General features: G+C 39.9%; 2 protein-coding genes across 2 annotated transcripts; both read left to right on the top strand.

Moving 5' to 3' along the window:
• The first annotated feature begins 957 nt into the window (after positions 1-957).
• LOC130711138 (uncharacterized) lies at positions 958-12,841 on the top strand. Its single transcript, XM_057560635.1, has 7 exons — positions 958-1,361; positions 1,888-1,994; positions 2,125-2,166; positions 2,327-2,414; positions 3,376-3,469; positions 12,346-12,446; positions 12,563-12,841. Exons 1-7 carry the CDS (start codon positions 1,231-1,233, stop codon positions 12,684-12,686), a joined length of 687 nt encoding a protein of 228 aa, XP_057416618.1. The 5' UTR covers positions 958-1,230; the 3' UTR covers positions 12,687-12,841.
• LOC130711137 (uncharacterized) lies at positions 3,508-6,621 on the top strand. The gene has a single exon (XM_057560634.1). It carries the CDS (start codon positions 4,259-4,261, stop codon positions 6,602-6,604), a length of 2,346 nt encoding a protein of 781 aa, XP_057416617.1. The 5' UTR covers positions 3,508-4,258; the 3' UTR covers positions 6,605-6,621.
• Positions 12,842-15,839: the final 2,998 nt, after the last annotated feature.

The raw sequence follows: 15,839 nt of genomic DNA, 5'->3' as shown, positions 1-15,839 counted from the left end.
GATTGATCACATTACCAGTACTTTTGAACATTTGCCATGCTTAATAGAACATGCACCGCATCCTTGCAGTCAGACGAACAAAAAACATCATGATGTTGCAGATCCCACGCTAGAGTTAGACCAAGATCAACGACAATCAACTATGCCTGGAAAGCATCACCCTCCTCAAAAGCTCTTAGAGAAGCAAGAAATCCACTTACCATCATGGTCTCAGAGCGCTCCACCCGCACCCATTATGTTGTCGTTTTGAATCTAACTGCCATCCACATGAACACGCACTAACGCGACACCAATACTCCTTGTCATACCAATACCCCGCCGCATAAAGTACCGATTTCACCAGGTGTGAATAATCGGTAACAAATTCAAATTATTAATTAATATATGGTTAACTTTTACCTGTTGAGTTAATAAAAAACACATTCATTACAATATAAGAGTTTCATTCGTCTATTTGTCTCAAAGTGAATGTTAACGTCTAATAGCATAAGTGTCAATGTACATCCGAACATATCTAATAGTCATCCAAACATATATAATAGTCATTGAAACATGGTTGATGTTTTGTCATAATTGTCGGAAACTGCGAGATGCATTTAATGATCTTTCAAATTACTAACAACCTAGTTATTTGTAATGGTTAGTGGCTGTCGATAAATTACATACAAACAAAGAGGGATGGATGAAACGACAAGATGGAGTCAATAGGATAGTTCCATATTACTTTAAAAAAGTGTATACTGAGTTAGCGCTTCAATTTATGGAGGAATGTTTGACTGCAACCCCTCCAAAGGTGTCCCTGAGCTGAATTCAACACTTATGAACTTGTGCTAGAGGAGGAAATTAAGAGTGTGCAATTTTTTTGTTTCTTTAGGAAATCTAAAGGCCCAGGAGTTGATGACCTTAATGAGTTGTTCTATCAAAGGAGCATGGATATTATCAAAATAGATGTGTGCAGAGTTGTTCATGATTTCCTTATGAATGGAGAGATCCCTCCATAAGTTAATGAATTTTTGGTTAAAATATGTGTAAACATATCGTACGCGTGGAAAATACGACCCGAGCCCAACATGTAAAACCCAGGCCCGTGAGGTAAAATCAGATTCAATTCAACTCATCGCAGGATTGCTGGAGAGGGTACCGTGCAGGAGACGATCCGGATCCCTCATCGCATCGCACCTCCTTTCGACGAAACCCTTCCTCCTCCTCCATTACCGGCGGCGATTGAAGATGACAACCGCTGCTCGACCCACATGGGCACCGGCTAAAGGTGGCAACGAACAAGGCGGTACTCGAATTTTCGGCCCCTCTCAGAAATACTCCTCCAGGGACATCGCATCTCACACCACTCTCAAGCCAAGGTAACTAACCCCCTTTTCAACTTGACCTAGGGTTGTGTCTCTGTTAAATCACGCATCGTTCAATTTTCTTTTATATGTATGGATAGTTGAATGAAGTGGGTGTTGAAACATGATAGGTAATCTATTTTACTGGAAAGGTTAAAAGGCGGGATTGTTTTTCTATTGGGGGTCTTTATGATCGTTATGTTCAGATATGCTGTTTGCTAGGGTTTGAAGTCTCTAAGCTTGCTGTTAGAGGGGGTTTATTTTGTTGCTTGGTTGTGCCACGATGTTGAGATTATTTTCAGTTCTCTAGATCCTATTTTGATGATATTAATAAAATTGTCTCTTTTGCTTTTGGAAAAAAATGGTGTTTGCCTGATGCTGAAACTTTGAATTATTTCTGCATCCTGATGTTTCCTTTTGTCTAATCAGTATTTTCTCTGTCTATGCGTTCAATGTTGCATGTTATTATGTTAGCATGAAGTTTTGGTGATGCATGTGCTGTGCTTTTCCTCCCTAATAACTGTATCTTCTACCTTGCCAGGAGAGACGGACAGGACACACAGGATGAGTTAAAGAGAAGGAACCTGCGTGATGAACTGGAAGAGCGTGAGCGAAGGCATTTCTCATCAAAAAATAAATCTTATAGTGGTAATATATCGGTTTGTAATGGTTTTCTAAATTTCTGTTTGTGGGATTGAATTTTATCATTCTTCCAGTCATATGAGTTTTCATTTTCATTGCAACTTGTAACTATTCTATCTAATCTATGTTCTGACAGATGACAGGGATCATGGAAAGAGTAGCCATCTGTTTTTGGAAGGTACTAAATACACTAATTAGTATAAACTTACTCACTTAAATACTTTGCACTTGGTCTACCATCCATAAAACCATCCATAAAAGAAGGTGGAAAGGGGAAAAAAGCAATTATGGTATTTTCTATTCTGTCTCCTAATTTGGTAGGTCTTTAACATACACAGGAACAAAGAGAGATGTTGAAGACCATATTGTTGCACGAAGTGTTGATGCAGATGATTCTGATGTTGAAGTCAAAAGTGATGAAGAGAGGTTGGTAATTTAGCACAAACTTCATGTTATCAGTAAGAAATGCTTGTTCAATGTATTTTTGGTGTCTATAGACGCAATTGTATAAAACTGAACCCAGCTAGTTTATATGCACATGACAAGTGCACAGGCATGTCTCACACAATAGAGACTTGTAGTAATAGTGTAATACATCCTTATATGTAATACACTTGAAGTTATTGCTTATACATATGGATCATTTAATATTTGTAAAACAATCTTGGGTTATTATTTTTTAGACATTTTATAATACATAGACCTTTCAGTATGCATTCATGAGCGCATGTGCATCAATATGTAGACTGTTTTTATCAGCTTAGTCATTCTTTTTTTAATACGAATGGTATTTTATCACATATAGACATTTAGCTGTAAGTATGGCACAACTTTCAGCATTTAAGTTATACTGGATGAACAATCAAATATGATTGAGTTTTTTCAATACTGCCTTTGTTTGCAGTTGATCTTGTTTGTGCTCGCCTATGCTTTTCTTTGTTTTCAAATTCTTTTTGGGTCAGTTGGGTTGGGTTAAGTTGTGCCTTCCTTTCAATGTTTAAAAGCTATATTTTTATTATGCAAATGTTCTCATGCTGCATCTATTTAGCTAATGCCTTGTTTTTGCATGTGATGATGTTTTGTCAGCAAATTGGAGGGGGGGGGATCTGTTTTGACTTCTTCATTGTTATAACTCATGGTGAATTTAGACATTTAAGCTGATATTTTGGTTACAAACTAGTGCCTTCACATTATACCTTGTTCTCTATTGTCTCTGGGTGAATTTAATGATCTTGTTGTGAGTATTTGAAGACAAATTTCTTGGATCAATATTTGGAATTTTTTTTATTATAAGTATTTGAAGTCAAATTTCTTACATAAACTTTTGGTATCAATCATATGTCTTGCTAATAGTAGTATATATTAAAAGTTTCACTATCTCTGTCAGTGATGATGATGACGATGATGAGGATGACACTGAAGCTTTGCTGGCTGAGCTTGAACAAATAAAGAAGGAAAGAGCAGAGGAAAAGCTACGGAAGGTAAAATTATTTCTTCTTTTTTTGTCCTTAGCATAATTCGAGTCATGGCATTGAACTTCTAGACGATCTTGGATTGCTCTCTACATTTTAAATACTTCCAAGTATTTTTGGAAGAAGGGTAGCTACTGGCTGAGTGAGGGAGGGTGGGTAGATACATTGGCCTTTCCTCCACCTTTCTGTAATTCTGTTAGACGCCTGGATTCCTATTCCCAGGAATTAGTTAGCAGAAAGAAGGAATTGTGCTGATAGAGAATGAATAGCATCATCATCCCCAGGGGTTTTCCCTTATAACAAAAATAGATTCTGTTATTCATTTTTCTAGATCGGCTCCCAAACTGATATATAACTACCTGATAGGTCTAGGGTTAAGCCAACCCTTAAACATGTGTATGTTAGGAAAAGGACTAGGGCTGTGTAATAGCATAGTTCAGGGACTAATGTGTAATAAAACAAATAAGTCTGTTAGGATACAGCTGGCAGTTACAGCTGGCAGTTAGTGTTTGTTATACTATAAATAGCTAAAGCTTGTAGAGGAAGTCATCTTTTGGGAATTAGATTCTGGAACTGGTTGAGGAACCAGGAGCTGATCATTGGGAATCAGCTGTAACCCTAACTGTGTGTTCTTCCCCAAATTGCAATACAAACATTTTCTCTAGCTTAGAATCTCGTTGATTCTGGGTTAGCATTTCAGTTTCTACTCTTTCTCATCCCTGATTTCTTCCAGTGTTAACATTGGTATCAGAGCACCATCTTGGTGCCTGAGAAAACCCACGCGAAGTGCGACTCTGCATGGTCCAAACACGACAAATGGCAAGGAGCGAAACCAGTTGGAATCAGGAACGTGAAGAACTGCGACAGGAGAGGGAGGAATTGCGCATCAGGCTGGTATTGAATGAGGCGCGTACCAAGAAATCTGAAGAGCTCATCGCAGCTCTTGAAGCTCGATTGGAGAATCGCAGACGGGAACCCTTGGAAGAGGTGGGCAGCGAGAATGGAAGGGAGCTTCACCAGCGATTTCCGACCAAGAATCGATGGAGGAAATTGGAAATCCCAATTTTTTCAGGAGACGATGCAGTGGGTTGGACGCAGAAGCTTGAACGATACTTCGCCATGAGAGAAGTCACAGAGGACGAAAGGATGCAAGCTACGATGGTGGCTTTGGAAGGACGCGCCCTTAGTTGGTTCCAGTGGTGGGAGCGGTGCAACCCTTCACCAACCTGGGAAGCTTTCAAATTGGCTGTGGTAAGGCGTTTCCAACCTTCTATGATTCAGAACCCGTTTGAACTGTTATTGTCTTTGAAACAAGTAGGAACAGTAGATGAATATGTAGAAGAATTTGAGAAATATGCGGGTGCCTTGAAAGAAATTGACCATGATTTTGTGAGAGGAATTTTCTTGAATGGATTAAAGGAAGAAATCAAAGCTGAGGTCAGATTGATTCAGAAGTCTTTGCTCATTGAGCAAAAGAACCAAATTGTTACCAAGAAAGGGGTAGGGTTTACAAGGCCATCAAGTGCTTTCAGGAATAATAACTACAGTAAAGTAGTCACTGTTGAACCTCAGAACAACACTGACCAGAAGCAGGATAGCTCTTCCGTGGGAAGTGTTGCTATGCCTTCCAGAAATAATGCAGGAATTGATAGTTCCAGGAATAGAGGAGGAGAGTTCAAGCATTTAACTGGGGCTCAAATGAGGGAAAAAAGGGACAAGAACTTATGTTTCAGATGTGATGAGCCTTATAGTAGAGAACACAAGTGTAGAAACAAACAGCTTAGAATGATTATCATGGAGGATGATGATGATGCTGATTGTGGAGAGTTTGAGGATGCTCTTTCAGGGGAGTTTAATTCCCTACAACTGTCACTATGCTCTATGGCTGGATTGACTTCTACCAAGTCTTGGAAAATGGTGGGGCAGATTGGCAACCAGTCAATTGTGGTGCTCATTGATTGTGGAGCCTCTCACAATTTTATTTCTCACAAGTTAGTAGAGCAACTGAACTTGACTGTGGCTGAAACTCAGACTTACACAGTTGAGGTTGGGGATGGATACAAAATCAGATGCAAGGGAAAGTGTTCTCAGCTGGGAATTATGATACAAGCATTGGAGATAGTCCAGAACTTTTATCTCTTTGGCCTCAATGGAATGGATGTGGTGCTTGGAATTGAGTGGTTGGCTAGTTTAGGAGACATCAAAGCTAATTTTGGCAAGATGGAGCTAACCTTGAAGAGAGGAAAGGAGGTATACACTTTGAAAGGGGATCCTTCATTAACAAAATCTGAGTTGTCATATGGAGCCTTAATGCAGATTTTACTGGAAGAAGGGGAAGGTTTGCTGGTGCATTGTGATACAGGGGAGAAAGTGAACAAAAAAGAATGTGAGATACCAGAAATTATCACAGGAGTTCTGTTGCAATTTGACACAGTTTTTCAAGATCCTCAAGGGCTACCACCTAGGAGGAGGCATGATCATGCAATTCACTTGAAGGAGGGAGCTCAAGTTCCCAATTTAAGACCCTATAAATGTCCTCACTATCAGAAAAATGAGGTGGAAAAGCTGGTAGCAGAAATGCTGGAAGCAGGGGTGATAAGACCAAGCATAAGTCCTTTTTCAAGTCCCATTATCCTAGTAAAAAAGAAGGATGGAGGGTGGCGATTATGTGTTGATTACCGCGCCCTTAATAAGGTTACAATCCCCAACAAATTCCCTATTCCTATTATAGAAGAATTGCTAGATGAATTGGGTGGGGCTAAGGTGTTCTCTAAGCTGGATCTCAAGTCTGGTTACCATCAAATACGGATGAAGGATGCAGATATTGAGAAGACAGCTTTTCGCACTCATGAAGGGCATTATGAGTTCCTTGTGATGCCTTTTGGGCTCACAAATGCACCTTCTACTTTCCAATCCTTAATGAATGAGGTGTTAAAACCCTACTTAAGGAAATTTGCCTTGGTATTCTTCGATGATATTTTGGTATATAGCCCTGATTTGCTTACTCATACCACCCACTTGCAACAAGTGTTGACCCTCTTAGCAGATCATGCTCTCAAGGCTAATAGAAAAAAATGCAGTTTTGGCCAAACTAGTTTAGAATACTTGGGCCACATTGTTTCAGGGGAAGGGGGTGGCTGCTGACCAATCAAAGGTGGAAGCTATGAGGGATTGGCCAATCCCTAAAGATATCAAGGGAATGAGGGGGTTCCTAGGTTTGACTGGCTACTATAGACGCTTTGTCAAGGATTATGGGAAAATTGCAAAACCCTTGACTGACCTTCTGAAGAAAGATGGGTTCAGTTGGACAGAATCAGCAACTGCAGCTTTTGAGCATTTAAAAACAGCCATGGTTAACTTGCCTCTGTTAGCTGTGCCAGATTTTACAAAACAATTTGTGGTTGAGACTGATGCCTCCAGCAAAGGGCTTGGAGCTGTCTTGATGCAAGAGGGCAGACCCTTGCCTTTTGGAGTCAAGGACTTTCCCCAAGAGCCCAACATAAGTCTGTTTATGAGAGAGAGCTCATGGCTTTAGTGCAAGCCATTCAAAAGTGGAGACATTATCTGATGGGGAGACACTTTATTGTCAGAACTGACCAGAAGAGTTTAAAATTCCTCACTGATCAGAGGCTATTCTCATAGGATCAGTTCAAATGGGCTGTCAAGCTTGTAGGCTTGGATTTTGAGATTCAGTATAAGCCTGGGAGTGAGAACACTGTGGCTGATGCACTGTCTAGGAAGATGATGTATTCTGCACTTTCCATACTGACTTCAGCAGAAAAAGAGGACTGGAATTCTGAACTACAACAAGATTCTAAGTTGGTCAAGGTCATTCAAGACCTGCTAATTTCACCTACTTCTCACCCTGGTTTTGAATTTAAGAAAGGGTTGCTGTATTATAAGAACAGGTTGGTTCTTTCCAAGGCATCTAATAGGATTCCCATGATCATTTCAGAATGTCATGACACTCCCACGGGAGGCCATTCTGGACATTTTAGAACCTATAAGAGGATAGCTAGCTTCCTCTATTGGGAGGGGATGAAAACTGATATCAAGAACTTTGTGGAGGATTGTGAGATATGCCAAAGGAGTAAATATTCTACTCTAGCTCCTGGGGGTTTGCTACAACCTCTTCCCATTCCCACACAGGTTTGGATGGATATATCTATGGATTTTGTTGGGGGGTTACCTAAAGTGAGAGGCAAGGATACAGTTCTGGTAGTTGTGGATAGGCTCACCAAATTTGCTCATTTTTATGCTCTAGGACACCCCTATTCAGCTAAGGATGTAGCAGTGCTCTTTATCAAAGAATTAGTTAAACTACATGGTTTTCCTACTACTATAGTTTCTGATAGAGACCCTTTGTTTTTGAGCAATTTCTGGAAGGAGCTTTTCAAAATGGCAGGAACACAGCTCAAGCTGAGTACTTCTTACCACCCCCAGACAGATGGGCAAACAGAAGTTACTAACAGATGCCTTGAGACCTATCTCAGATGCTTTGTAGGTCCTAAACCCAAGCAATGGTTGGATTGGCTCCCTTGGGCAGAATTTTGGTTTAATACAAACTACAACAGTTCAGCCGGAATGTCTCCTTTCAAGGCCTTATATGGCAGGGATCCCCCACTTCTTTTGAAGGCTGGAGCTATTCCATCAAGAGTTGAGGAGGTCAACCAGCTTTTTCAGCAGAGAGATGGAGTCTTGGGTGAACTCAAGCAGAATTTGTTAAAGGCTCAACATCAGATGAAGGTTCAAGCTGATAAGCATAGGAGGCTGGTGGAGTTTAATGAGGGGGATTGGGTATACCTCAAGCTTCAACCATACAAGTTGAAGTCCATAGCAACTCGGCCTTGTGCTAAACTGGCTCCTAGGTTTTATGGCCCTTACAAAATATTGGATAGGGTGGGACCGGTAGCATACAAACTGGAATTGCCTGCTCATTCTAAGATCCATCCAGTTTTCCATGTCTCTCTATTGAAGCAAGCCTTGAAGCCTACTCAGCAACCTCAACCTCTACCCCCAATGCTGAATGAAGAGCTTGAATTGGAGGTTGTTCCAGAAGATGTGATTGACCATAGGGAAGATGCTCAGGGCAATCTGGAAGTGCTCATTAAGTGGGAACAACTTCCCACTTGTGACAACACTTGGGAGTTGGCTGCTGTTATTCAAGACAAGTTTCCTTTGTTTCCCCTTGAGGACAAGGTTAAACTTTTAGGGGGGGTATTGATAGGTCTAGGGTTAAGCCAACCCTTAAACATGTGTATGTTAGGAAAAGGACTAGGGCTGTGTAATAGCATAGTTCAGGGACTAATGTGTAATAAAACAAATAAGTCTGTTAGGATACAGCTGGCAGTTACAGCTCGCAGTTAGTGTTTGTTAGACTATAAATAGCTAAAGCTTGTAGAGGAAGTCATCTTTTGGGAATTAGATTCTGGAACTGGTTGAGGAACCAGGAGCTGATCATTGGGAATCAGTTGTAACCCTAACTATGTGTTCTTCCCCAAATTGCAATACAAACATTTTCTCTAGCTTAGAATCTCATTGATTCTGGGTTAGCATTTCAGTTTCTACTCTTTGTCATCCCTGATTTCTACCAGTGTTAACGCTACCCAACTAACTTTACTCCTTTACCTTCGAAGCCCCACTCAGTGGGTTGGGCCCTAACAAATTCATTGGGATGTTGATGAACAGGTGGCTGAGCACATAAAATAATACTCCTTATTTTTAGCTGCTTACCTTTTGCTAATTTGATCAGATGATTCGAGTTATAAGTTGTAAACAAATGTAGTTTTTCCTGGTGGGCAAATTTTTTTGTTTCAAAACTTAGAGAGAAAGATAAACTGATCAACTCAATATTATTCTGTAAGACTAGCAAACTCATTAACAAGTATAACAGAATTCTATCAGCCTGAAAGTAATTACCCCAGATTGATACTTGTTACATATAAATATCTCTAACATTCCACCTCTAAACTTAGGGTGGTGAAGTAAATGACACAACCCTGAGTACTTAGAAAGTGCTTTTGTAAAAACATCTGCTAGTTGTTCATGAGCTGGAACACAAGTGACTGCTAGAACCTTATCTTTTGCAAAGATACACATCCAATTCCATGTGTTCGGTCGTGTTATGAAGTGCAGGATTATGACACACAGCCACAGTGCTTTGACTATCACAATAAACAGTACTAGTGGAGACTGGAGTTTGAAACTATAAGCTCTTCTATAGGTGACTGAATGCACACAAGTTCTGTGGTAGTTAGTTCTAAACATCTATATTGTGCTTCAGCGCTAGATCTTTCAACAATATTCTATTTCGTTGACCACCATGAAAACAAATTTGGACGAAAATAGATTGTTGACCCTGATGTGGACTTTTGATCATCTGGATTGGAGCTCAATCTTCATCACAAAATGAATGTAGCTCAAAGGGAACATGCTGGCAAGCTGGCTGAATAACAGAATAAGGAGTCCAAAGTCAATAAAGCCTTTCGAGTATCTCAAAATTCATTTGACTATTTTCCAATGATGTTCTAATGGTGAAGGCTTTGACACACTTCGTTAACACTAAAACATAATCCTGGTCGAGCAATGGTAGTGTACCGAAGAGCACCCACCCATAGAACGATATAAAGAAGGATCATGCATTGGATCACCAATAGATTTAGACAATTTTCATCCTCCTGGCATCATATTCAGATTCCATGGCAGCTTTCTAATGAGGTAATGTCAAGGCCTGTTTGATAGAGGATGGTTCAACAGTAGTAGTAAAGAGCAATGTTGGATGCAATTTAGGTTTGAAGATACCAGACTTAGATATAGTTAGCATAGGATGAACTGATTGGAGATGAGCTGTGTTGGTGAACTTGAAGTTGATGGAGAAGCACAAATTAAAGAAGTGCTAGAATGAGACAAATTATGACTGACAGGTGAAGAAATGTTATTAGGCATGTTAGAACCAATGTTGACAAAATCGTGATCCTACGTAGGATCGGAGAGGGGATGTAAAATCGTAAATCGTAGAAACGTAACTCGCTCGCTACGATTCTACAATTCGTATATGTGTGTGCACATTAATACATATATTATATACATGCATAAATACCAACTCAATATCAAAAACTTAAAGTACCATAATATTGTCATTGTCATTTGTCATAATAAATACAAAAGTACCAAAAGCTTTACAGTACTTAAAGCTTTACATTCCAACATACAAAAAGAAAGCTTTGCCCAACATACCAAAAGAAAGCTTTACATCCTAATGTACTACAAGAAACCTTTACTTCGGTTTCCAGGAGCATTCTTGGGCTTCGGCACTACTCTCCTCCTTGAACCAGAAGCCAGATCAACAGCAGGAGAACTAGAGCCTCGTCCAACAGGTGAACCAGAACCTTCACCAAAAGCTCCAGAACCCCTTCCCACTCCACGCACAGAACCTTCGAATCCAGAGCCCCTTCCAACACCTCGAACAAAACCTTCCCTTCCAGCCATGAAACGAAATGAGAAACAAAACACGCTCAGAGAAAAGAAACGAAACCGCAACCGCAAGGATGCAAGTCGCACCCAGCGGCGGCGACAGAGAAGGATCGAGCGGCGGAGACGGAGCTGCTTTGTGAGAAGAAACGAGAAGAGGCGGAGAAGCAGAGAATAGGTTTTGCGAGAGGAGAGAGTAGTGGTTTTGGTTATAATATTAGGGTTTTAACAAAACGCAGCGTTTTGATCAAAACGGGTCGAAACTGGGTCGAAATTGCAAAACCGGGTCGACTGCAGCAAACGGGTAAATTGCAGAATCGGGCACGAACCGCGATTCCACGCTTCTGCGATCTTCTCCGGCGATTCCACGCGAGCCTTGCAAGCAGCGATGTTATGCGCGATCCGGCTCGTGTAGGCGACTAACATCGCAGAATCGTGCGATTCCACGATCCGGATCGCGATTTTAACAACCTTGGTTAGAACAGTGTGGAACAGAAACTGAATGACTTGATACTGTTAGTGAAGGAGATGGCAAGGAAAAGTCAGATGATATAGAGTTTGGGACAGACTCAACAGAACCTGAATTAGGTATATTAAGTTATGGAAGAGAAGGCACTTGAATAGGAGAGGCTGAAGTAAATAATTAGACAGATGCAGCATATTGAGGAAATTCGGACTCATCAAACCTGACATCTCTAGACACTATAATTTTTCCCTCTTGTGTGAGACATTTGTACCTGTTATGTGATAGAGAATAACCCACACAGATACAAAAGACATCTTTATGATAGTTTGTGTTTACTAAGGGATGAAGAAGAGGATAGCAAGCACACCCAAAAGACCCTTAAGTATGAGTAATCTGAAAGAAGTCCAAAAATCATTTGAAATGGTATTTTGTTTTGATGAGATGGAGTGAGGGAAGACTATTTATGATATGTTTTGCAGTTTGAAAAACATAATCCCAAAAAAATATATGGCAAGGCCAGCTTGAGATGTAAGTGTAAGCCCCATATCACCTATATGTCTGTTTTCTTTCAATCACACCATCAAAATGGTGTGTATGAGGACATTAATATGATGAACCATTCCTTGCTCAGCTAGATGTTTTAGTAAATAGCCTGACTCCCCTTCCTTCACTAAATGTTTTGTAAAGGGCTATCAATTTCTTGTTGAGTTGCAACTCTACTAAAGCTTGAAACTGTTTACAGTTCTATTATGTATAGACTGTTTTAGCTTCTAACAGAAGGGAACTGAAAAGAAACTAATTCTAATTTCTAACTAACTCTTGCAAGAGTAAGCCTAACAGACTCGTTAGCAAGTATTAAAGAATTCTAACTAACTAGTAATTACAACACATTGTACTCAATACATAGAGTATCTCTAACAAAAAATGAAATGTGAATTGTTTTGTGCAGGAACGACTAGAGCAAGAGGAAGAGCTTAAAGTAAAGGAGGCAGAGCTTCTGCGTGGGAACCCATTGCTAAATAATCCAGCATCTTTCAATGTGAAAAGAAGGTTTGAATCCCAATATTTCCCCTCTAAACCAAAATGACTACTTTTGCTGTTAACCCTATTGGTTTTTGTCATGATCTCATTTTTTTGGGGTTTTTGTATGCACCTGTTTGGCTTAGGTGGGATGATGATGTTGTGTTTAAGAACCAAGCCCGTGGTGAAGCCAAGGCACTGAAGCGATTCATTAATGATACCATCAGGAATGATTTCCACAGGAAATTCTTGCACAAATACATGAAATGAACCTTGTCTCTGAAACCCCAGTTGAAGAAACTTATTAATTTGCAGTTTGTTTGTATCTATATGTATGATTCACTGTTGATGGATATATCGATAACATGCAACTTTGTAACATCGATTATGCTTGCTTGTTAGTGCCACCTGAATTTAAGAATCTAGCTCACCTCTTACCTTTTCTGTTTTTTTTGTGTCTAAACCTCTTCCCTGTTCAAACACTATTTTTTGTTAGCTACTAAAGCTGTTTCGCAAATCCTAATCCCTAGTATCAGGTTGGGTAGTGAAGGCTTGTGTAGCTTGTATGGGATCGTTTGTTCAAATTCATTATCAGTCTTACAACAAAAACTTGTAAAGCCATTTTCTTATCAGGGCTAGTTTAACATCCTTGCTCTGATAAAGCAATGTCTTTTTAAAGTGAGCAAAAGAAGAAAAAAATAAGGAAAAGGTTGAAGATGTGCTGACACAATTTTTCTGAACAAAACATGAAACAAATTTAATGGAAATTTGAAAAGCTCAACATAAACGGTAGCTGAATCTTGGACGGCTCTAACGTTTCCATTCAAAATCCAAGTCCTTTGTCAATGGACATTGGAGAACAAAGCATCAACAATTGAAGGCAATTTGCTTAAACTCAACTGATTACCTATGCAAACTTTGCAACTGTATTTAAAATTTACAGTTCGAACCATGCACTCTTCACCCTCATTCTCCCAACCCTTATGTCACCTAGCTCTAAACACTTGAGCTAACTTTCGGGGATCCAATTTCTTCTTGATGAAGCGTTGGTCTATTTCTATGTGCTTTGTGAGCAATATTAATAGCATACTTATTAGGGTTAAAAACTATAACCGTCCCTGTACTTTGAGCGAGTTTTGAAAACCGTCCCTCGCCGGAAAATTATCTGAAAACCGTCCTCAGACTATTGAAAACTAAATTGACCCGTCCCTCCGGCCACCATCCCTCCGGCGAGGCCCTTATGTGGCACGCCACATCATTTAATGAGATGACGTGTATTTTTTATTATTATTTAAAATTAAAAAAATTCCTAATTATTTTATTTAACCCAATTATCCTAAATTAACCATAAATCCCCAAACTAACCCTAAACCCCCTTTGAACCCAGAAATCTTGCAAGGTTCCATCTTTGTACATTCTGCATTGAACATCGTTCTTGAAACAGAGTAAAAATAGAGCTGGAGAACAACGGGTTCGTGCCTCACCAACACAGCAAGAAAAGAAAAAGGGGTGGATCATAACAAGGGAAAAAATCAGAAAAATGGTTCCTTTCAACTGGGGAACAACACTACTAGTATTGTAGAAACAGAGTAAAAACAGAGCTCAGTTCAGTTCAAGAACAATGTTGAAGAAGAGAAGGAAAACACTGCATCAGAAGCAGATTGTGGAACGTACAATGCAGATTGTTGGGTGGGGGCTGGAGAGGGAAGAGAACCAAAAACCACTGCCACCGCCCCCAACCTCACGCACCACCACACACCACCACGCCCACCCACCACCACGGCACAAACCCATCACCCCCAATCTCACGCACCACCACACACCACCACGCCCACCCACCACCACGGCACAAACCCATCACCCCCAACCTCACGCACCACCACGCCCACACACCACCACGCTCACCCACCACCACAGCACAAACCCATCACCCCCAACCTCACCAACCCAGAAACCCATACCCACCACCCCCAACCTCACCAACCCAGAAACCCATACCCACCTCCAGAGCAAAAACCGACCACCCTTACTCCGACCACCCTTACTCCCACCACCCTCACCCCCATCGAACAACCCCCACCACCCAGAAACCCAAACCCAACCCCACAGATCTGTCAAGAAAACCAGAAAAAAAAAGAGAAGAAGAAGAAACTAACAGAGCAGCAAGAACATGGGGCTGCAATAAGAAGCAAGAAGAAGATGAATGAATATTTTGAAAATGAAGATGAATGAATATTTTGATTCAGGGAGATGAAATGAGATTTAGGGTTTTTTTTTATGGAAGGGAAGGAGGTGTGATGAATGAATATTTTGAAAAATTATAAAAAAAGAATTAATTGCTAATTAGGATTTTTTTAATTTTAAATTATAAAAAAAAATCCACGTCGGACTCTCATTAATTGACGTGGACAGCCACGTAAGCGCTGGCCGGACCTGGGGCTGCCGGAGGGACGGGTCAATTTAGTTTTCAATAGTCTGAGGACGGTTTTCAGATAATTTTCCGGCGAGGGACGGTTTTCAAAACTACTCAAAGTTCAGGGACGGTTATAGTTTTTAACCCTACTTATTATCACAAAAGAGTCTCATAGGAGCTTCATATTTTAACTCGCCTCATATACACCCACACCTTATGTGTGTATTAATAGTTCATTAGTAGTGAGCAACATATGAGGGGTTGACGGTGGATTCTGGGTTTAAATGTTGTTTACAACCGAGATTGAAAATGATGAAGTATTAGATTTATGTTTAATAGAGGGTGAAGGTTTTATAGAAAAAGAAAAAGTCCCCATTGCAAACGAAAATACACAAGCTATGATATACATATTTTCATCTTAACCGCTTATTATTTTATTATATATTTAACTCTCCACAGTTACTTGGACATGGTACCCAAGTTTTTTAGTGTTGTATAATAAGCATTCCCGACTAAAGATATTGAATTCATAAACAATGGGTATGGGTATGACTAAAGAGTTGAATGGATATGCACTGACAGTGTAAAATAGTTTTACACAGACATCCAATTGAATTCCGCCAAATCAGAAAATATCTTATTATTTTAATTAAAATTAAAGTCAAATGTAATTATCTCTCCTATGTGACATGCTTTAATTGGATGACTGTGTAAAACTATTTTACACTGTCAGTGCATATCCATTAAACTCATGACTAAATTGACCACAAAAACTCTAAGACCGTACATTCTTAATTTTTTTTCTCTTTGGCTCTGAAGGAGGGTCCATCTGAGCCAGTGTCCTCTGATTCCCGGCTTTAGCTACAATTAAAACCTGTTGACTTCTTCCTCAATTTCTCCACATGGATTGATTTTGAATTCCGCCAAATCAGAAAATATCTTATTATTTTAATTAAAATTAAAGTCAAATGTAATTATCTCTCCTATGTGACATGCTTTAATTGGATGAC

Source organism: Lotus japonicus, chromosome 4, assembly GCF_012489685.1.
Source record: "Lotus japonicus ecotype B-129 chromosome 4, LjGifu_v1.2".
NCBI lineage: Eukaryota > Viridiplantae > Streptophyta > Magnoliopsida > Fabales > Fabaceae > Lotus > Lotus japonicus.
Note: the sequence above shows the minus strand (reverse complement) of the source record. Positions and strands in the feature narration are given on the sequence as shown.

Coding starts and splice junctions, on each gene's coding strand:
- LOC130711137 (XM_057560634.1), top strand. CDS start 4,259: ATGGTCCAAACACGACAAATGGCAAGGAGCGAAACCAGTTGGAATCAG.
- LOC130711138 (XM_057560635.1), top strand. CDS start 1,231: ATGACAACCGCTGCTCGACCCACATGGGCACCGGCTAAAGGTGGCAAC. Junction 1,362..1,887: donor CACACCACTCTCAAGCCAAG/GTAACTAACCCC, acceptor CTACCTTGCCAG/GAGAGACGGACAGGACACAC. Junction 2,167..2,326: donor TAGCCATCTGTTTTTGGAAG/GTACTAAATACA, acceptor TAACATACACAG/GAACAAAGAGAGATGTTGAA.